Source organism: Amblyomma maculatum, chromosome 8 (assembly GCF_055883805.1).
Source record: "Amblyomma maculatum isolate TAMU_Amacu chromosome 8, ASM5588380v1, whole genome shotgun sequence".
Classification (NCBI taxonomy): Eukaryota; Metazoa; Arthropoda; class Arachnida; order Ixodida; family Ixodidae; genus Amblyomma; species Amblyomma maculatum.
This window is the reverse complement of record NC_139351.1, coordinates 28,670,720-28,692,455: the sequence shown is the minus strand read 5'-3', so window position 1 is coordinate 28,692,455 and position 21,736 is coordinate 28,670,720. Positions and strand designations below refer to the sequence as shown.

The window sequence follows — 21,736 nt, the reverse complement described above, 5'->3', positions numbered from 1 at the left end:
TTGGCCGCGATGGTTCCGAAAGATGAGCGATCCCGCCGCCGACGGGCATAGCGCAGCTCGATAACTTGTAAGGAATGCGGCCGAGCGCTACACAGGCGGATCAAATGGCGTGACATTTGGAATGACAGGCTACCCTTTAGTGGAGATCGAAAGCGAATCTTCGGACGTCACGGCACTCTTACACGGCCAGCCACAGTAAGGCTCAAGATGGCCTTGATCGGCTGCTTAGCCGGTGATGCCGATAGTGCGGCTCTGATGGTGATACTGGCGATTACGATGCGGATGAAAATTCTTTCGTGGCGGTTTCGCAAAAATCGTTCTAACGCGGGCAGCGGCCACTTATCGCGAGATTAAGGGCAGTGATAAAGTTCGGTCAAAAATCGGAACTCTTCCGGGCAGATCGGAAAGGTTGCCATGTGTACATGTAGGTTTATGTACACGCGTAAAATTGCAGAACGCAGGACGAGTCGGCGCGTCTTCTTGACGTTAAGACGCGAAGCCAACGATGTAGGAAAAAAGACTGCTGAGGTGGATTCTCGCCCAGTTCACGTTCATAATGTTCACGTGCGCATTGTGCTTAATGAAAAACAAAACAAAAAAAAAAAAAACAAGTGAAGGTATCCGCGAGTGTCTATTGAGAACAGGAACTGTACCTGAAGGTCTGAAGAGTGAGGCCAGCGGCGATGAGGAGGATCATGCAGGTTGCGAAGGATGCGTAGACGAACAGTTGTAGCTTTTGCTCCGTCGATGTCAGCTGCAGGAACATTAAAAACAGGAAGCAATGGGAAACATCAGTTGAGACAAATTGCCAGTTTACCCCACCTCGCTTGAAGGCAACTGTCAGCCATTGTCCATTACAAAAGGCTACGCCGTTTCTCCGGCAATAACGGTTCAAATCAAACATACAGCTTAGCCCACCCCCACCCGACAACCCCAGCTTCACATATTCTAACTATCAGCGACGAAGCACCGGCTATGGTAGAGTGCGTGCGCTCACCTCCGGCGCCCTGCGGTCCATGGCCAGCGCGAAGTTGGTTAGGTGGTTGCAGGCGCAGACGCTGTGCGTGTCGTTGGTCTCCTTGAGCCAGCAGCCTTCGGTGAGCCAGTCCCTGCACCAAACAGAGAGGTACAGTCAGCGCATCCAGTAATCAGAGAGGCACGGGTCAATACGAAAGGGAGCAAGGCACTCACTCGTCATCGAAGCTCCAGAACACGCATCTCGGATTGGTGACGTTCTCAACCTGCAAACAGAGAAAAAGGAAAAATGGTATATCACACACACAAAACCATCGGAACACGTTGCAGACACCCTAATTAACGTCCTAAAGCTAACTTTCTCCCATATCCACCTCTGTTTCTCACTATGCCTAATGGCAAACATGTCGACTAAGAAAACAACGCCGTAATAAAAAGCACGGCCGACACTCGCAAAGAACAAAACAGCGTCGGTGCAGTCGAAATCTGCCGATGTCCGCACGCTCAGGTGAAAGGCAGCAAACGAGCTGCCTTTGAATTCGTCTCTTTCTCGAATCACAGCTTTACGGAAGCACGTTTTAAGGACCCGAACGAAACGAACCAAAAGGACGTGCGGGTGATCGTTTCGGGAAAGAAATTAAAGAAAACAAGGGAGAGGAGGACGCCAGTGACCTGGGCGAAAAGGAATATGCAAAGTCTCGTTGCTCTCCAGGGGCTAAGCGCTGCTACCACGCTGCCATGTACTACCGAAGCCCTACAACGATAAACATCACCTCCCACCCCCCACCCCCAATCCTCTAAATAAAAAGAATAACAATTTCAAGATTCGACTTCTGTTGGCCCGACAAACGACCCCGCCAATGAAGTGGGCAAAAATGTCGCGCCCTTGTCACCAGCGAAGAAGACCCAGTTGGTGGTAGTTGGCACGCACCTCTCTGTGCTGGAAAGTGATGAGCACGGGTTGATGGAGCTTCATCAGGTGCCGGCTGTTGACCGAAGCAGCGATGACGCGCGAGTTTATGAGCCGCTCCGAGGAGGCCCCGCCGGACGCCGCCAACTCGGGCCCCAGGAAGTCTTCAATGTTGCGGTACGCCATGAACACCAGCTTCACCACGCCTACGAAAAATGCGGCGTACGACACTCGGCTCAGCCAATAAGTCGAAAAAAAAATGACGCAGGACAACTCCACAGCCAGCAGCACGTATGCATAGGTGATAAAATTAAGGGGGACATTGAGATTGAAGCCATTCATTTGTGATGAGCAATTAACTTGCGCGGTCAGCAGTAGTCGCCCTCGCTGTAATGTATAGTAGCAGAGTATAGAATACTCACCGTTTCGTGCACTTCCGAGCAGCGCTTGTGGCGGGAACACAAGGGTGTCTTGCATACGCATCCAGACCGTGCCGTGCACGTCCTCGTGCACGGGGAAGCGGATTTCGGAGGCCGCCCACGTCTCCACAAGGCGCACGGAAACCACTGCACACGGAGAAACGGCGAGGAGCACCGTTGTAAGTGAAAGGCCAAGTTCGCCGGTGTAAATCGAGGCTCTGTGAGCTGGTAGTCACCCGAAGAGTGAAATGCCAGAAGTATGCACTCTCGGAGTTCACGCAAGCGATCGCAGGTTGTCGACTTAAATTAGAAGACCTGACCCGCACAGTTATGACCCGTGACCCAGAAATAACGCATGTTGCTATGCCGGCTCAAACTTGCAAATACCATCTACCGACCGCCAGCAGTCGCTAGTTAAAAGAATCCGTGCCAATCCAGTCCGCTTAGCACCACATGCTCCAACTTGCAATGTGTGATTATGCGCGGTCCACCACAACGGTGCCCGTGATGCCACGTACAAGTCATCGACAGTTGTTTAGAGGGTCGACAGCGCATGTCATGACCACAATACACACCATCGTAAGTGACAGCATAAGCTAGCTTTGGCCCACGAAGCTTCTGTATTTTTCTTTTTGCTGCCCCTTGCTGAATAGGGTTTCTTCGTAGAATGCCCAGAATGGAGTTGCAACCGATGCAAGAGCTTAGAATTCTTCGGCAGATATGAATACGAGGTTGCAATGGATTACCAATGCCTCTTATCGCGGTGTTTAACACGTCGTAACAATCAGAGAACTCCCGTTGTCCAATCTAACTCTATGCAATAAACAGATTCGAAAAGGAAAATAAGGAAAGAGAACAGTGCCGTACTAGATAAACTTCTTTTCAATAACTGTAAAACCTACTTTATTTATAACCTACTTTGTTTGTTCCTCAGGTTGCCATTTACGGCAGAGGCGGAGCCAAGCCTTTGCCGAAAGTCGCCCTCCGGGTGTGATACGGAGCAACTTGTTTTTCCTATTTCCCGTTGCGCCCTAGCTGCCTCGAAGGCTTTTGCACGATTTCTGACGGCACCTTCAAACAAACTTACGGGAAAGAAAAGTGCATCACGACTAGAGTAGTGAGAACGTACAGCAAACCGCAAAGCTCGTTAAATAATAACGTAGTTTGCCGGATATGCAGCTTCGTGCCCAGAGGCAGTGAGCTGAATTCACTAAGCGTTCAACTGGACCCATAGGGTCCTGGACTCGAGAGGACCCAGAAGTTGTGTCCGGCTTCACTTCACTTGTGGCTGCGCGTACGAGTCCAGCGTGTGAGGCTGACTATTATTAGTGCTTACTTATGCTTTGGACGTACCTGACCGTCGTAAGTAAACCATGTACAATGTGGCGTTTCTGTTATGAGGTTATAAAAAAGTAAGTCCAACACCCCCCCCCCCTCCTTTTTTTTTTTTTCGGTGGTCAGAAACAATAAATGGACAATGTTTACACGTATTGTCTTACCACCGAAATTCAGCTCGCATACACGCTGTCAGTGCTTTCCTTAAACACCAACCGCTTTCACCCTATATCACTTGCTTCACGGTACGGTTCAGACTCCCAACGAATGTATGGCTTCTACCGTGTTCTTCCTCCTATACGTAGATGCCTATAGCCCGTAATCAGAGGCGCATTTTCTGTGGCTTGGACAGCGAGGATGCTCTTGTCTCGAGTTATGAATCCAGCGTGACGCCGAACTACGGCATTATTTGCGAGTATACCACAAGAGTTCGGAAACGACGGAGACCATGTGCATGAATTGATATATAAAACTTCAGGGAGAAGATAAAAGGTTGTAATATTGGTAGGTGTTACAATTTCTCTATTATGTTTTTGTAATACCAACAGTTACCAGCATGAGAGTATTAGTGGCAAGTGCGTGCGTGCGCGCGCTGTGTGCTTGATGCCGGCAGTCTCGACTCAGCAGCTCGCAAAAGATGGCAAAAAGTTGCAAAATTACGGTTCGCACAGCTTCGCCAGCAAGTGGTGCGTGTACTTTTTGCGGAGTATTCGCCAATGGAGCATTGCAAAATGATAATTCAACCTCTGGTGCCCAAACAGAGCTCCTAGCTTAAACGATGCACGTTGCCATAGGCCTCAGTGCTGGTCAACTCCGTACGGGCCACTCCCGTGATAGCGACCGAGGAAATTTTTATTCCTCCTATGACCCGAGCGTATACGCAAGGTAGAAGCGCACGAAGGAAGGGTGGAATGCATAATAAAATAAACAAAACTCCTCGATGGTCATTACACGTAGACCACAGGACCGGCTCAAGAGAAACGTATACACCACGGCCATCGTAATGTTACGCAATGAACCTACCTCTTTCGCCCAGAAGCAAGACACGCTGCGAATGACGGCGAACGAGCAGGCTGATTCAGCACCACGGGGAGAGGTGTCAGACGATAGAAGGGAGGGAGCCGCTCATTCCCGGCGGGAATTCAGGGACAAGCACAAAAAGGGTAGCTGCGGGAAGGGTTAGGGGACTCATCCAGTGCCCAAATTACATCCGGGCGCACGTTCACGGTCGGCAGTACGCGTTTGAACTTCGCAACTCGGCCAGCATGAAGAGGAGGGCGAGGCAGCGGCGTAACGAAGAAAGAATGAGTGTGTTAGCGCGGGAACCGTAGGGAAGAGACGGCCAGCGGGAAAGCAAGGCAAATGATGATGAAAGGAAAGCGAAACAAAAAAGGAGAGAGACTGGTGCCGCGATGAGTACACCTATACACAGGAGAGACGGCCAAATAATCAGAGAGAAGAGTGATTCCGACACGGGGCTCGCGAAGGTGAGACGCGAAGGACGAAAGGGCCCTTCTTTCCTTTCCGGCCAGAAACGGGAGGATGCTCCCCAACCCTTTCCTGTCCGGAGGCTACGCCAGTGCGTGGCGGCAGCGGGGGGATCCAATTTACGGAGATCCGGAATTTTCATTAGCGCCCGGTACGGCAGAGTCCAGATAGCGGGCCCATGAGCCATATACTCCCAGCGTAAAGGCGCGCTCTCTTTCTCTCTCTCGGAGGGCCCACTGCTTTTTATTTGGTAAATTTATATATTTTCTCGCTTCCCCTCCTCTCCCTCACTTTAACCTTTAGGCGAGGACACTGCGTAAACACAGTAGTGCGCCCCACTTGGTATCATACGCATCGCGGATAGCGAGAAAACGCGAGAGCAGGAAACTACAGCGGCACCGCTGCGTTTTATGGAGCAGTTCCATGTATAAGCAATGAACGCGTGCCGAGGTCAACATCCTCTCGCGAAAGCGCCAGCTGAGAATGGCAGCCCGGTCAGTTGAACATGGTGAGGCCGGCTAGAGAGCTCGCAGCTGGCGCACTACCTGAGGCACAACACGCTGCCGCAGCTCGCGCCGGCGACGTTGTGACAACAGTCCTTGAAGTCTTGGCCATCGCATGTATACGCCCGGCTATTGGGAGTCGGGACGAGTCGAAACGGCACCAGGAGCGAGGCTAAGATATCGCGGAGAGTGCTTGCGAGTGGCTCTAAGCATTGCGCCATGCGTTTGCTGCACTGTCATTATGCAGCCTGCACGAAACAAGAACAGTTTGCAGTGCACGGTCTGAACGATACTGCATTATTCCGCTTACCAGTCACAGCTATAAACGAAATTTATCAAAGAACTTGGAAAGCATGAAAGTTCTCGCCTCTGCAATTTCATTTAAAGATGAGCGTTTTTTTTTTTTTTATTTGCGGCGGAACAATGCGCGGCAGCCATGAACCTATAGGCGGAGCTCCACGGTACACTGTAGCGGTATCTGACCTACCCCTGTAAAATGCTGCACTAGCTTGTGACTGATTATTTGAGAGCAAAGGCAATCTCATAAGGACGACATGATGACGAAGGGTCCTTCTCTGTCGGCCACTCATTTCGCAGGTGGGGCATTTTGCATTGAAAAGCACCTGACAGCGCCAAGTGTGGGTGTAGCTAAGTTTCTCGTCAGTCGTGCAGTGTTTGGTGGTTGCTCCTGACACTACGGGGCTGGGAATAGTAGGTCCCGCCATTTGCGGGGGCGGGGGGGAAGGGGGGCTAGCCTGCCACTGGCAGTTGTACCTGTTAGAGGCCGTCATTGCACCCGTCACCGCTTCGGTGGCGGACGACGGCTGTTGCTCGACGCGGGTCTTTCTCTCCTTGTTTTTTCCTCCTCTCCTTCCTTCCTTCCTTTCTTTCCTTCTTTTTCTTTCTTTCTTTCTTTCTTTCTTTCTTTCTTTCTTTCTTTCTTTCTTTCTTTCTTTCTTTCTTTCTTTCTTTCTTTCTTTCTTTCTTTCTTTCTTTCTTTCTTTCTTTCTTTCTTTCTTTCTTTCTTCTCTGTCCGCACGAGGCAGCGGACGTTGCTCAGCTACAGAGCCAGTAGCAGAACCGTGCATTCTTTTTCCCTTCTTCCTACAGTCGCAACAACAGTCGTGCAGAACACCAGTGTGCCCTGATGGAAGCAGTGCAGCCTAAAACTGCGCTATAAAGAAGGAAACGTGATGCTGAGATCGTGGCAAATATAATGGAGGAATCTAAAAAGAAAAGAACGAACCTAACAGTGAACAACGTAGCTCTTCCGCAATCAGCACTGAGAGCGAGAGTGAGAGAAAAAGCACTCCCGGTCGTCTGTTTACTGAGAGAAATACTAAAGATAACAAATACCTTTATTTCCCCATCAAGGATGTTTCGGGGTGCAACCGAACATATTTACAATGCGCAAGAGACGAAGCGAGAGAACGAAGGGTGCGAAGCAAGGTAGCTAGTGAGCGATCAGCAAATACGAGCCCGCCAAGATACACGATAGCGCTCGCAAGGCGAGAAAATTCGGGTAAACTGCGGATGCGCAGGCAGCTGAGGACGAAAAATGAAGAATCCAAAAAGCAGCGTGAAAGGTACGACGGCGGGTGCAAACAAAGCTGGCACCTAACAGGCCAATCCGACGCTTCGTTTTTCCGGTCGCGCTCCCGCCACCCGTATATACAAAAAAAAAAAGTGACGGGAGAACAAAATGCGGAAAGGAGTGAGAGCAGACCAGACGCGTCTTCAATTCCAGGCCCTTTCATCTCCGATGGGCCGAAAAACATCGAGCTGAAAAAAGTAGCACCCCGCGACCGGAAGAAAACGCGAAAGCAGCAGCAAGCTCAATGGCGAGGCCGAAGCAGCGCGGTCGCACCAGAGAGGGTGAAATGGCAGAGGACGACGGGAAATAACATTTCTGCCAGTCTCAAGCAATCACAAACGGCACACACGCTTGAGTCAACGGTAGGCGAACACCGCGCCGTATTTGGACGGATGCACAAGGCGGGCTCGTCTCGTTCTCGCAGCTTCGAGATCTACACGCGAGATCACCGATGCCTGCCTCAATGAAACCGCCCTGTGCGGGAAAAGTGGAACCAAATACAGAGGCGCTGGCAAATGGTCGCGCTAACAGAAATAAATCGGCACAGGTTTACTTCCGCTCCATTAAGACGTGCCAACCAGTGTCTGACATGGTTTTCTTTGACAGTTTAGCATTGAAAAACTGCCGCAGAGTCTGGTCAAAAATAAATAAATAAACAAATAGGCTTACAGGAAAGGAAAAACGCAGTATCTGTCACACTTGATTCTCTGGACACCTGAACAGCTCCGTAAGGGAAGGGAGGAAGGGGGAAGTGAAAGTGGATAGAGAGAAAGAGGAGCCGTAGTGGAGGGCTTCGAAGTAATTTCGACTAATTGGAGATCTTTAAAGTGCACTGACATCGCACAGCACGCGGAAGTCTCTTCGTTTCGCCTCCATCAAAACGCAGCCACCGAACTTCAGCTCCCGGGTTCAAACCCGACCGCGGCGGCCCGTTCTTCAGTGGAGGCTAAAGGCGAAGGCGTCCGTGTGCTGTGCGATGTCAGTGCACGCTAAGGATCAGCAGGTACTGGAATGAATTCTCCAGCCCTCCACTACTAGCCACTTATTCTCTCTTTCCGCTTTCATTTCCGCCCAACTCACGCCGGACCGGCGATCGTTTTGGCCAACTTCGCACCGCGCAGTTTTCCAACTGTCTGTATCTAAGAACATTGCTTCCACCTTGCCTCACTGCCCGGTAACTTGTCCGCTGAGAAGTCTGAGATACAGTGCTTTCCCTTTCCAATAAACCAATTTGCAATTTATAGGCAGATACGTCGTGTGTTGGGATACGTATAGCAAACTAACCTCATACCTGACTAGCAAATGGATGCTAAAAATGCGAAATAGCATAACACCGCCCTGGAGCTGCCCAACGATGCGAAATCACGTTATATTTTTCTTGCCACTCTCTCCGTGTACACGCTACGCATGAGCATGACCTCCGAGATCACCGCCGCGCGTGCGTTTCCATCCCGGAGGCCATGGCATGAGACAAGTAATTCGTTCCCTTTAAAAAGGCTCAGAGAAGCCGCAGTGCAGCGCTGAACGCTTTGCACTCAAAATGGAAAGGTTCACGAAGCGATTCACTGAGCAGAGACACCATGAAGAGTTTGCAGTGAAAACAAAGACAGTTCATCAAACGACGCTGCACGAACTGTATATGCCAGAGAAAGAAAACTGAGTGGAAACCCAGCACCGTGTCGCTGTTGGATCAAGAAAATCATTATGCTTAAGAGTTGATGTGATAGCAAAATTGCCTCGAAGTAATGGTCTTAGTTACTAGCTTAAGACTTCTAAACAGCGGTGGAGCTGACTGGTCGTATTAATTTCCCCTACGCATGGCTGCGATCTAAAGTGCAGATGCCGTAGATTCCAAGGTATACGAGGCGGTCAGGGAAAGAAAGGCCTTTAACTATGGTTGGTTTGTGGGGTTTAACGTCCGAAAGCGATTCAGGCTGAGAGACGCCGCAGTGGAGGACTCCGGAAATGTCGACCACCTGGGGTTCTTTAACGTGCACTGACATCGCACAGCACACGAGCGCCTTGCTTTCCGCCTCCATTGAAAAGCGGCCGCCGAGGCCGGGATTCAATCCCGCGTCCTTGGGAACAGTAGTCGAGCGCCATAACCACTGCGCCACCCCGGCGGGGTGCCTCTTAACTATCGCTATGAAGGGGCACTTTTCAGTGGTGATGAGATAGAGCGCCCCGCATGCTTGATACCAAAAGGGCAGAGGTTAAATTCTCACTCGACCACTTTTTCTTCTCCGTAATACTGCTTTTTTTTTTCCCTATAAAAGACAACTCGCAACAGTGGTTAAACGACGTCATGACCTGTGACGTGTTGACCAATCAGGGAATGTTATTGTCACAGTGCCGGGGCTTTCGGAACGCCCTGACGGTGTTGCGGGAATAAGCAACCAGACCAGCACAAGCGTAGTTACGCAAGCTCCAGGAAGAGGCCGGTGCACTCGATCCCCCTCACGATGCGCAAGGCGAAAGAAAATGCGTTCTTGAAAGAGCAGATCATAGCATCGACTTCTTGACAAGGGTGAACACGAAATTTCTCAACTTATTCGTGCATGTCTCTCAACTCTCGCATCTGCTATTTTAACATCGGAAAAAATAATCGCGAGAGTGTTCCGAAAAATCACGCGGACGTTCACTAAAAGTGATGAAAGCTTCAACGCCATCTAACATTATTGCATATTATAATCAAGTGCGGTCATCCATGTAACATCAGTGACACCACCGAAACCCTTGAAACAAGCAGTGAGCAAAGCAACGCTGTACGTTTAGTTTGGTTACTTCGGATGGCAAGGAACTTACCTTTTGGGATACCCAGCGACCACAAACCAGAAGCTTTGATTACATTAGTGAACTCTGGTTACGAAGGCTCAAGAACGCCTTCCTCGTTAGTGTGTCTTATTGCGAGAACGTTCTTTTTCATTGCGCAACCCGGCAAAGCCACTAGATTTCGAAACAGGTGCAAATCGATGCTCCCTCAAAGCATGCAATTTCGCTGCACACGCTTCAACGCATGTGCAGCGGATCTATCCGCAAACCTCGAGTGGTCGGTACTGCTAGTTTATAAAACTGTCCTGCATGTATCGCACCGAGCTGGCGTGATCTTACTGTGCTGTAATATTACCGTACTACTGCACTGTCATCCTGCACTGTCGTCCATATTGTTTCTCCTCCTTTTGCTGCTTAGGTTCATTTTCAGCACGTCCACCGCGTCTGCATGGGGAGCTACTCCACTTTTCCCTTCTCCTTCATTACATACGGCCACTGCGCAACCCCCGAGTGCGCGCACCATTTAATCCCTCCGACGATGTCCGAGCTGCACCGCGAAGCGCGCAACTGTTCCCGCCGTTCCCAGTGGGCCCACGCGTCCCCTTGCGGCCGTACGGGGCCCTTATCGTTCGCTTCCCACCGTCGGTCCACCGGATGTTTGACCTGTCCGCCGCACTGCTCCTCCAGTTACGCAAACTTCGAGGCCTTCGCGTACGCCCTCGCCTCTGCACGCACCCGCAAAAAGCCCTAAGCTGCAGTGGCTGGAACGCCTCGGGGAAGCATTGACAGGGCGCCAAGCTGGACCCGAGGGCAAGCATGCCCTCTGCTGTCTCACAGCACGAACCGTGTGCCTGCACTGGGCAGTTGTGTACTTCGCCTCCCTCTCTCACAGAGCTCTTGCTGAGTGAGCCGCTATGGTTCAAGCTCTTCGATATCCGTTGCTCCCCCCCCCCCCTCCCCCTTTCTTTTTTTTTTTTTTAATATGACGTCTTTCGTTGCATAGGTGCCCGGCAGAGGCGCACGCTACAACGTCAGCAACAAAAAGGTGTTTCTTTCCTCCGTCGATGATTGATTGATAAATTAACATTCGATACAAGTGACGCATAAAGACCCTATTTTATACAGTGATTCGACAAGGATTTATGGCGCAGATGCAGACCGAGACGTCCTGTCGCTGCATTAGTTTCGAGCGCGTGTGCGGGAATGAATCGATAGCGAGGAGCGCAGATCAACTGGAGTTGAGCGCCGAGGTACGACATGTAGGCTGCCTACACTGGAGTTCTACCACAGCTTGCACCACTGGCGGTGTTCGACACCTCTCTATTCTAATAGAGAGAGGGCTAAGGGTGTATCAGCTGCTGGTACGCCACATGAGGGTATCGTTTCGGATACTCCGTTACTCTCTTCTTCCGCTCTGAGATAGAGAGTCATTATTTGAACTACAATTCAAAAACGGACAAACGAGAAAGGAGGGAGAGGTCTTCACTCACGAACGTTTCCGTGCGCCCTGGAGAAGCGAAAGGCGGCATTCCTGGTGTCGGCCAACAGCCAAGTGGAGTTGTCCAAAGCCTGCAACAGGGCACCAGCCACGTGGCGGCGTTCCCCAGGGGGCAGCTCGAGCCACGAATCCCGCTGGTAGTCCTCCAGAAGGTTGCTGCTGATCTCCACCGTAGACTGCGCACCAGAGATATATGCCGCATTGATACGGGCCACTACCGGTGGGTCTCAATGAGAGCGCTTATTGTCCTAGCTCCACAATTGCAGAAGCTAACTGCATCATACATGTCAGAAAGAACTACACAGCCCCATAATTGCAAAGCTGGCCCATGTTAAATGGAAATACAGCCGTAATGAGAAAGTGCTTGGGATGCTCGCTAAAAGAAATTGCGTGAAGCGCGATCAGAAGCACTCGGAATATTGACGATTGGCAAAAATAGGAAACAAGCAATGAGTCAACTATCTTATAGTTGCCTTCAATTCTTATAGGTGAATTCTATAGGTGCCAACAGTTCAAAGCAAACAAAAACATACACTGCACCTTCCCTTTCCTTTCCTATAATGTAACTTAGAATTGAAGCTATGCTATTAGCCAGACCTTCTTTTGGTAGGGTGCAGGTTTGCTTGGCGAGACTTTTAAACCGCTTCCATGCAAGTTGACTTGAGCCCGCGGTTTCAGAAACAAGTTTTTGAAGTGTAGTACCATTTTTTGTTCAGTCAAAAAAAAAGTCGACAAACAAACCGAACGGCCAATGTCACCTGTCAACTACAACCCGTCAAGTTGAAACTGCAACAGGCCAGAGGCATGTTCATGGCTTTTCTCCCAATATGCCAACCGCAGGGGCGACAGCGGGTATTCAGCAGAACGGAGATTTTAACCGTACAGCGTTAAAAATCACGGAATTAGGAAACCATAAAAGCACGACACTGCGGAACTCCCTCCAATCTATAGGAGGCTGACTAATTAATGGAAGAAAAGTTTCGTCACAGACTACAAAATCACAGTTAAAGCCAGTCATTGAGAATAGTATGCTCAGTAAGTGAAAAATGGTGGTTTGTCATGTGCGGATTAAAAAAGAAAAAAGAAAAACGGCGGAAGAAAGAACGGAAATATCCTGCGCCTATAGTGCAAAGGCGGCTTTATAGGCACTTTGCTATCTGTGCCCACTCAACTGGAAATTCAAGCAGATGGGCAAAAGCGTTGTTTGCAATGCGGTGCCAAAAACACCGTGGGGCTGGACCTGACGCCGTCCACCTCATCGGACCGCACTAGATCGTCAGAACACTCGAAGTCAACATCAGTACGACAACTGGCAACCCTCGAGACGCGGGTTCCAAACAAGAAGCAAACTCTGGCATAGAAAAGCCTCCTCGAAACTGGACGGAAAGGAAAGTGGAACTCAAGCGACGGTAGAGAAGGGGGAAAAAGCGCGAAGGAGACCGGCTCATGCAAAGCTTTGTTTACAGAGCGACCGCCGCAACCGCCTCTTGGGCGCGACGCTTGTTAGGGCGGAGCGCGCGAACGTGCGGGGAAACAATTTGGAACTCGGCGCCACTTCTACCGGGCGAAGAGAACTCGCTCACACCTCTCTTCATTCCCCGGAGCGAGTTGGAACCCGTTTCTTCGGAGCGCAAACTTGGCTCACTCCCTGCGAGGAGAGCTCTCCTCCATTGTCCTTCAACGGCCCACAATCCAAAGCGTCACGACCGCCGAGTTCCGCTCAGCGCTCGCGAAGCTGGGGGAAGCCACGGTGCTGATGTGCGGGGCGACGGTGGCCGACGGCGGCGGTTTGTTTCTGGCGCAGGGCAGCCCACAGAACAGTACGTGGCCGCTCATGAAACTCCATTTTTCCGGCGCACGAAGTCCCAGCAATGTAGTGCGAAATATGGCACGCTCCTCCTCCTATAACTGCCCGCTGCGAGAATCGCTCAAAAATCGACCCCCTTTGGAGACGGGTTCAATGCCTCCAACAACAGACGTATTAGTCTCGTATTTATGCCTTTCATCTGCACTCTACCACGCAGAGATGACATCGAGCCGTCCGCCAGGAAGTAATAATAATAAAAAAAGATACGCCAGGCAGACTTTCCCCAATGCACGGATCTCGGAAAGCGCCGCCCAACTTTCCCTGCAAACAGCGGAGGAGGCGGAGGGGAGGCGAGGCCCGAGTTTTCCCGCGAGGATGTCAATCTGCCCCGAAGGCGCTGGCACGTCTGGGCAGCCCTCCGCTCGAAGAACGCTTCCCTGCGGGCCGCGGGCGCAGCGAAGCCCGAGACCCGACCTCGGGGCCGCCGAGATCTGATTTGCGAAGCACCAGGCCCCGCAGCTCGGTGCGCCGCCTTGTGTGAGCTGTTCCTCCGAGGACAAGGGCCCGCCTATTAGAACCCGTCTGCGGAGCCCAGACGCAACGCGTTCGGTTTGTGTGGGGCTCTGGAGGCTTCGGAAATGTGCCCCGGCGCGCTTAGCAATGCGGCTGCGTTCAATTCCTTCCTTCATGCATTTATTCATTCGCACCTTCATTCCTTCCCCGAGTTCGATGGTTTATTTATTTCCCCCAACCGTGGCGCACTCGTTCGTGCATTACTTCGGCCTGTGGTTCATTCGCTGAGTCGCCGGGTGGCCTCTTCTAGACCGCTTATTAAATCACCCGAGCCTGCTCTTGCTGCGACCAACACCTCACTTTCGATACGCGTTTGCCGAAGAGCTCGGTTGGTGCGTTCTTTTTTCGGATATTTTTTGCTTGGTTAACGTGTCTTTTTAGTTCATTCTTGTCGAACAATTTTATTACCGCAAGAGCGTCCCGACATAACACATGACTTTATATCATTTATGGAAGGATTAAATATCACAAGAAAAATTACGACAGCCGCTGTGTACTGAAAGCGCAAATCATGCGCACGCTTTATTGTGATGCGAACGTGAAGCAAAGGGTTAAAAAGCGCGAATCACAGCAGGCAGCACAAATGAGCGGTGGCTGGAAGAAACGATTCACTCCGACGATCTTGGCCTCGTAAGATTCTGGCCGTCCAAAAACGACTGGCTCGCTCATTTAAACATGCACCGTATTCTGCTAAGTATATCTATTCGACATTTAAGTCACTGCGATCCACCCGCGTCAATTTGCCAGCTGCTGATTGACTTCATTCTCAATAGTCGATCAGTACTATTAAGGGTGGATGTTTGCACGAGTTCGTATTAGACCATAATGAGCATGCATAAAGCGCAACAAGCTCACTGTCCTGATTTCTCATTCCTACGTTGCGTTAGTTGTACCTTTTCCACCCTGCCATGTCTGACTTTTCTCCGACGTGCCTTTTCTCCGAGCAACACGGAAGCTACCGCCATAGCACGCTCGGCTCTCTCAGTGGCTTTACGCGCCAACTTTATCACGCCCTGAAGCAAAACACTGAGAAACTGGATTGAGCAAGTAGTCCGGACTTGAGGACGGCTTCTGATGACACGACACTGTGAAGACAAACGGAAACTGAATGCTCAGCCATCGGAACACAAAAATGCGAGAATTGCCTTGCGCGATATATTTCGAGTACTATATCATTAAACTTTGTGATCGATTCAGTAAAGCGTATGCCAAAAATGCGACTTAAGCTAGCATTGAAATTCAAATTTATACCACGCGCACTCATTCGGCAAGTATTATTGCGACGCGTTTCAGGAGTTCAAGTTGGGAAACGTGCTGAAGATGACGGCAGAAGCGAACAGGCCGATGCGTGGAAATCCCCGAAAAGTGTTTCGCCGGTCAATTTTCACAGCGGGCGATGCGAACACTTTTGGGCACGCTTGATCGAACCCTGGCCGCGTTATCCGGTGCACAGCGAACCGCGCGTCGCCGACTCCGGTAATGGGGCCCGCGGGCTACCGCTCCCGCCTCCCGCCGAGCATTCTGGCCGAGTTCTGACCCTCCCGACGCTTCCCAACCCGGGGCCAAGACGCGAGGCTATATGCACGCGCGAAGGACTCTAACCGCATGTCGCGCACTCTCACGGAATATAAAAGGAGGAGGGACGTAGCAAGAAAACGAAGTGGAAGCTCGAGCGGCCGGGTACCGGTAAATACTCGAGAAGAATTGCAAATGAGAACTGGGTTCACTGACTGGCGAGGTCAAAGTTGCGAGTTTCGCGCAGGTAAAGATCGATCTCGAGATTGGAGCTACAACGTGGAGGCGAGTGCTTTGCATACGACGGAGTAGTGTACACACCAAAGGCGCCCCTCAAAATGAGATGCAAAGTGCGTGGCAACGCGCTGCTCCGCGTTCAGTCGCGCATTTCGCTCGGCGCGCAGAACATCGTTTTCTCGGGAAGAAAACTAGAACGCGATGACACGCTCCTCAGCCCGGCACCTGTGCGCGAGCCCTGTGCTCGCAGCTTCATTAGGCCCGATGAAAATTTTTTCGCCCTCGACCCTGACAGCGGCAGAAAGATGCTCATAAAAGGCGCTGAAAACTGTCCAAAGTACCAGCCCTAAGGTGTACTGCGCATGCGTGTAGCGACCACAACGAACTAAGTTGATCCTGAGCTATCTGATTGGTTTCGCGCTCAACAACACTTACACGCGGGAATTAGGGCCGGGCCAAAGGCAACGGCACAGTGACAGACTTCAACGAGTGTAAACAACACGGCAGCTGACTGCGCAGAGAACGGTCGGTTCTCGCGGCGGGCGGAGCTTGGAATGTGACATATATGCTTCAGCACAATGTCGCGGCGCCCATGTAGTAACCCATGTGCAGCTGCAATTGTCTAATGAAAAATGAAGCTTCAAAGTGGGTGTTAGACATCTGCCAATTGTGGTCATCGAAATGTTGCCATCGAAGTCATGAGAGGAAAAGAACCTCTTTATTTTAGGTTGCTTTAATGCGAGTAAATCGACATGCCTTATCTCATGACCCGATATTTTTTTTTTTTTTTACATTTACCCACACGAATGTTCAATCGTTTTTAAACCACAAACCTTACCCCCTTACGTCGTTATTCGCAGCCCTGCTTTTGTTCGCATGACAGTTCCTATGCGGTAAAAGTTTCCGCCTCTCCCGTAATCAAGAGTAAACAAGAGTAGGTGTAAGTATGAAATGGTCACGGGCATCGCACATTGGTTGTAGATGGTACTAGCCACATTATTGAAATGGGTCTAGTGCACACCCCATCAAAGTACAGCTTTTCGCCTTCCAGCAGGGCAGCGCGCTCAGCGTATCTCGCAGGTGTTTCTTGTCGCCTCGAAGCGACCGCCTGTGCGACCTTCAGCTGCGGTTAGTGAAGGCCTTGTCACCTTCCTGAGTGGCCACATAATCATGGCGTTGTCGACAGGCGCGAACAATCTTCCGAAGCGTATACCTGGCAAAACCATCGCTTTCCGCAAGACGCTTCCTCTCGATCCTTTCATCAGGCTATACTGCTCGGCTTAAGCACCTCTGACGGTGACGGCTTTGAAATTTAGAACGGTGCAGATGCGTGCGCGGCTAGGAAGAGACGCTGGCTAGCCTGACAGCGAACTCGTCCCGCTAAATTTCGTACAGTGACCGGATGAAGGATAACCGGTGCCCGGATGTTGAAACACTCTGCGTTATTTCGACCCCCCCCCCCCCCCCAGCTAGAAGCCTTTACACGCTTAAAAAACGCCGTCACAGGCAACTAAGACATAGGTGTGAAACACGCGGCCCGAGGGCTACACGCTGCTTCGACTGGCCCGTCGCCTTAGTATACCTTTCTTCCCTATGACGCGAGGAGAAAAACTGGGAATCAGTCAGGAGGCATGGACTTGGGAGAAACGGCAAGCAACAAGGTGGCGGGATGGGAAAGGCGATGGCGGAAATACTGATGGCAGCCGCCCGTTCATGGACAGCAGATGGTGCAATTATCGTCGAGAAGACGATCAGAAAGCTAAGCGCAGCTCAATTAACGAAATCTGCCGAAAGAAAAAAAATAACGTAATGGTAGGGGGTGAGGCGAGAGGGACGACGCGTCGCGCAACATCGTGCGGAATGAAATGGCGAACGGAGGTTAAAAACAGAGAAGAATAACACAAAGTTACACAGGAGCAGCCCTGGGCTCCGCAGTCGACATGACGGATGACTGGAGCACTAAATGGGAAGGCCCCATCCATGCCTCCTTCCGGTTCGGTATGGATGTCGCGACGGAACTAAATTAAACATGCAACGGCGACGAAGCAATCGCGGAATGGCCCGAAATGAAGCCCCGTTCCCCCGCGAAGAATCAGAGAGGAGGGAATGATTACTTGGCCCTCTAGCTGGAACTTGCAAAGATGAAAAGTCGCAGCTCTGGACTGTTTTCCTCGAGCGAAATGAATAAATTACGCCAGCTTTTTCTCGCTATGTCTCTGCGAAGTAATTTTCAGTTTCCAACTTGCGTTACGAGAAGTTAATTGCTACTCGCATGAGCGGTGCAAAGGAAAAGCCGGGGAACCTCGCTGACTGTCACGCCGGCATGTCGTCGCGTTTTAAACGACTCCGGAAACAATCAGGAACACGCGAGTGTTGCGAGTGGCTGGGCTCAAGCTGAAAGACTTCATTTCCCTCTCTGAAACCAGAGGGCCGCTATAAAAGAAAGTCATGAAGCGAGCCATGCGAGATTAGCGCCGAGAATAAGCACCAAGACGGGGGAGTTGAGAGCACCGCTTCCGAATTTAGCTCGGAGGAGGACGTCTTTAAGGGAACTAAACACATTCGATGTTATGCAAGGCTTATTTTCGCCCACTTCCACAAACTTATTCGTAAGCATGTCGGCTGTGAAGCAACTGTTATCCCCTGGGCTGAGTCGCTGCCTCTCTCTCTCCGTCACTCCATCCCTTCCTCCCTCCCTCACTCACTCACTTGTAACGAAAGCAATTGCCGCGGGCCACAAGTTTGAAGAAATAAATGTCACTCACTCACTCACTCACTCACTCACTCACTCACTCACTCACTCACTCACTCACTCACTCACTCACTCACTCACTCACTCACTCACTCACTCACTCACTCACTCACTAGTAATGAAAGCAATTGCCGCGGGCAGATTTGAAGAAAAGAATGTATACACTATTATGTATAGAGGCACACTGACTCACTCCTGCACTTCGGTCGCAAGTCACGACATTGCGGAGGCAATCAGCAACGCGATACATCTTCATCTACAGTGACTGAGCGGCATCTTTCTAGTGAAGTTGCGAAAAGTGGCGTCAGCTTATTCTAAATCGGATTCCCGCTTGCAAGGCTCGTGAATGGCGGGAAGACGTAAGCTGATACACTGGCAGCAGGCCGTAACACACCGCTGGTCAATCATGAACAGTCGCTGAATGTGAAACACTCCGTCACTTCGTCTCCTGATTGGCTGACCTTAGCTGCTACCTGCCTCAAGGCACTATGGGGAGGCGCAAAACAACCGCTCTTTAAGGCTAGGTTCCTTAAGTGTTACCCCAGAGGAAAGAAGCCAGTCCGTGATATCATATGGAGAAGCTATCAAGCCCGCGGCGGCGCTTTTCGACGGAGACGAAAAGCAAGGCACCCAAGTGCTGTGCGATGTCAGTGCACATTAAAACATTTTAGAGCGCACTTAAGATCACTAAACTGCGATGAGGCGAAAGCTTCTATCGCGCGGTGGTCCGGAGCCCTCCACTACGGCACCTCTTACTCTCTGTTTTCACTCCCACCTTCGCGATAGCGTAAGCTACTAGCCAACATATAAAGCCCCGCTTTAACCGAGCAGTATGAACGTGCCTGCGTGGCCTAGAGAAAGAGAGAGAGAGAGAGAGAAAGAGAGAGAAGGCAGAGAGGTTAACCAGGAAAGCTTCCGGTTTCCTACCCTAGAGATAACTTGAATGCCAGAGTCTTGGCAGGCTGATTCTGATATCACCCTCCCCATATTAGAAGAGAGGCCCGAGTTGGCAGCTCCTGCAAAGGTGATGTCAGGAATCCCTACGTCCAGTTAGTGCTCGGCCATGTCATCTGCCAGCTACCGCCTCCCACGTAACGAAAGCGTTACGGAAGGGCGGACACTATCCGCGAGCATGAGCCATTAAAGGCTATCGCCTTAATGATCCCAGGTGGTCGAAATTTCCAGAGCCCTCCACTACGGCGTCCCTTATAGCCTCAGTTGCTTTGGAACGGTACACCCGACAAACCAAACCAAACCCTACAAAAAGAGCGCAACAAACGTATCGTCTGCAAAAGCAGCTACAGGCGATGGATGTCCATTATACAGAGTTACCACAAGTGCTTTCGCATCTGGATTTCTCCTGCCCGCGTATCGCGACAAAACCGGCGCGAGTTTTCCGCGGGAGCCTGGAGTTGTGCGCCTACGGCCTGGTGCATATCACAGGGAAAGTGCGCACATCTATCACGTTTTACGGCGCCGGCAGCTTTTACAGCCGCTCCATCGACAAAAGAAGTCGTTAGAGTCGAGATGTATACGCGCATATATCGCCACGCACGCCGCCCTCCCATTCGCGAGACGTGGATCTCGATTAGCAACACAGGTGAAAGATATATAACTGCCACTTGCGGCAGGGCACCTGCGGTTCGCTTTTCGCGCTCGCCCCAGAGAAAAGCCGGCAACTGAACTACGCGCACGCGTCAATGTTACGAGCAAGGCGATAGAGCCGACGCAGCGGCGAAGACACCGGGCACCACGCACAAAAAGACGGGTCGGGAAACGTTCGCCACCCACCTCTAAATAAGAGCCGCCATGTCAAACCATAACGCCCAATAACCGCAGCTACATATCTCAATATATCAATGCCGACTTTGCGGACAGGAATATCCATCGGCGTCTAAGATGCTGGTTTGGGAACGGATAGCGTATACATTTAAATCAGCCAGAAATCGAAGTAAGGTCCTTTTGCTTTGCTTTTTCCCCTTCGCGAAGGGTAGCGAAGATTCAAACAAATTTTATCTGGCGCTTCAGAAATGCTTCTCCCGAAGTTGAGAATCCATATTTCTAGCTTTTAAAGCTTGTATAGCGTTCCCATCCGAGGAGAATGAGGATTTACTGAATTTCGGGAATATATATCTTGAACGCCCGGTCTAAAGCATCCCTTATACCATAAGAAAAGAAAAAGGACGAAAAGGGGTAGAGAGGTTAGTCATTTGTGCAGTAACTGATGCCCTACTGGCAATCATCCTTTCAGGCTTTCAGAGAAAAATAACAAGAGAGAGATTCGGTGTCATATTCATGGACTCTATCGTCTGATAGCACTCATCACACGTAAGACAATAAAGTAAACAAAAATAAACATGTACGAAAAAACTCACCGGATAGTAAACACATGTCATTTGATTTGAAACCAATCGCGGGTCTCATATACGCCACCACAGCAGACAGTCCAGAGCGGTAAGGATCTTATCAGATACAAAGCAAGCGAATTCTTCTGGTTTAAAGCTAACTGGTAAGTTAGTAATGTAATGAGCTACTTTTGGCAGTAATTTCGTAGCAAAAATACATAATTTCTTTCGCAGTTGCTTTTACTAAAGTGCACTAATGCTATTTCGATAGACAACATTGAGAGAGCACCGCGAAAGCAGGAACGACGTGCGGCGAGCCAGCGTGGCGGACCGGCAAAAGGAGACAGAATTGAAAAGAACTCTGCGTCTGAGACCTCCTGTCTCCTGTGCGGCCAGCATGGAGGTCTCCCATGGTGGCCAAGTAACTTAGTGAGGCTATCGTATGGGTAGTTGCAACCATTCCCCAAGAAGCGGGCCGTCAAGCGCTGAAGGAATAAATAGTGCAAGACGGCCAGAGTCCAGTACTATATATAGTTGGGAGCGCACAGTAGTTCGACCATGCTTCTATTTTTGTTGCTTTTTGCCGTCGTCTTAGTTTGTAATGGCACGTACTGTAAGAAAGAGGAGGTGAAAGTTGTCTGTGTCCGAATTTGGCGGGAAGACGAAAGAATGTGCGCGTCGTGTCTGCAGAGAGAAGTTGTTATTTGTCCTCTAGCTATACGTATAGTTTTTGCACGTGTGAAAACTAGAAAGTAAGTTAAAGGCAACTGAATTGCTCAGCAGAAGTAATTGTAATGTAACTTCGTTATTTTTGAAAGTATTAGTAATGTCATTTAATTACCTTTCTGCGATTTTGAGCAAAGCAATCAGCAATGTAACTTTTTCCTTTTCAAATGTAAGTTTTTCATATATGTTTAGAGAAACCTGTATAGATTTACGTTGTAGTCGAATGGCTTGACTGTGATGAATGCTGAGCAACTGCTCTCTTGTTACAAATCTACTCCATCTTGGTG

The 21,736-nt window shown here is 50.4% G+C and overlaps 1 protein-coding gene across 1 annotated transcript in view; it reads right to left on the bottom strand.

Moving 5' to 3' along the window:
- Positions 1-21,736, bottom strand: part of LOC146180816 (latrophilin Cirl-like) — a 301,055-nt gene that overhangs the window by 24,184 nt on the left and 255,135 nt on the right. Inside the window, exons 11-16 of the mRNA XM_084576153.1 lie at positions 11,487-11,670; positions 2,308-2,451; positions 1,907-2,091; positions 1,192-1,241; positions 998-1,109; positions 654-754 (exon numbers count right to left, since the gene is read on the bottom strand). Of these exons, the coding sequence (XP_084432279.1) occupies positions 654-754; positions 998-1,109; positions 1,192-1,241; positions 1,907-2,091; positions 2,308-2,451; positions 11,487-11,670 (776 nt within the window). The remainder of the gene's footprint in view (positions 1-653; positions 755-997; positions 1,110-1,191; positions 1,242-1,906; positions 2,092-2,307; positions 2,452-11,486; positions 11,671-21,736) is intronic.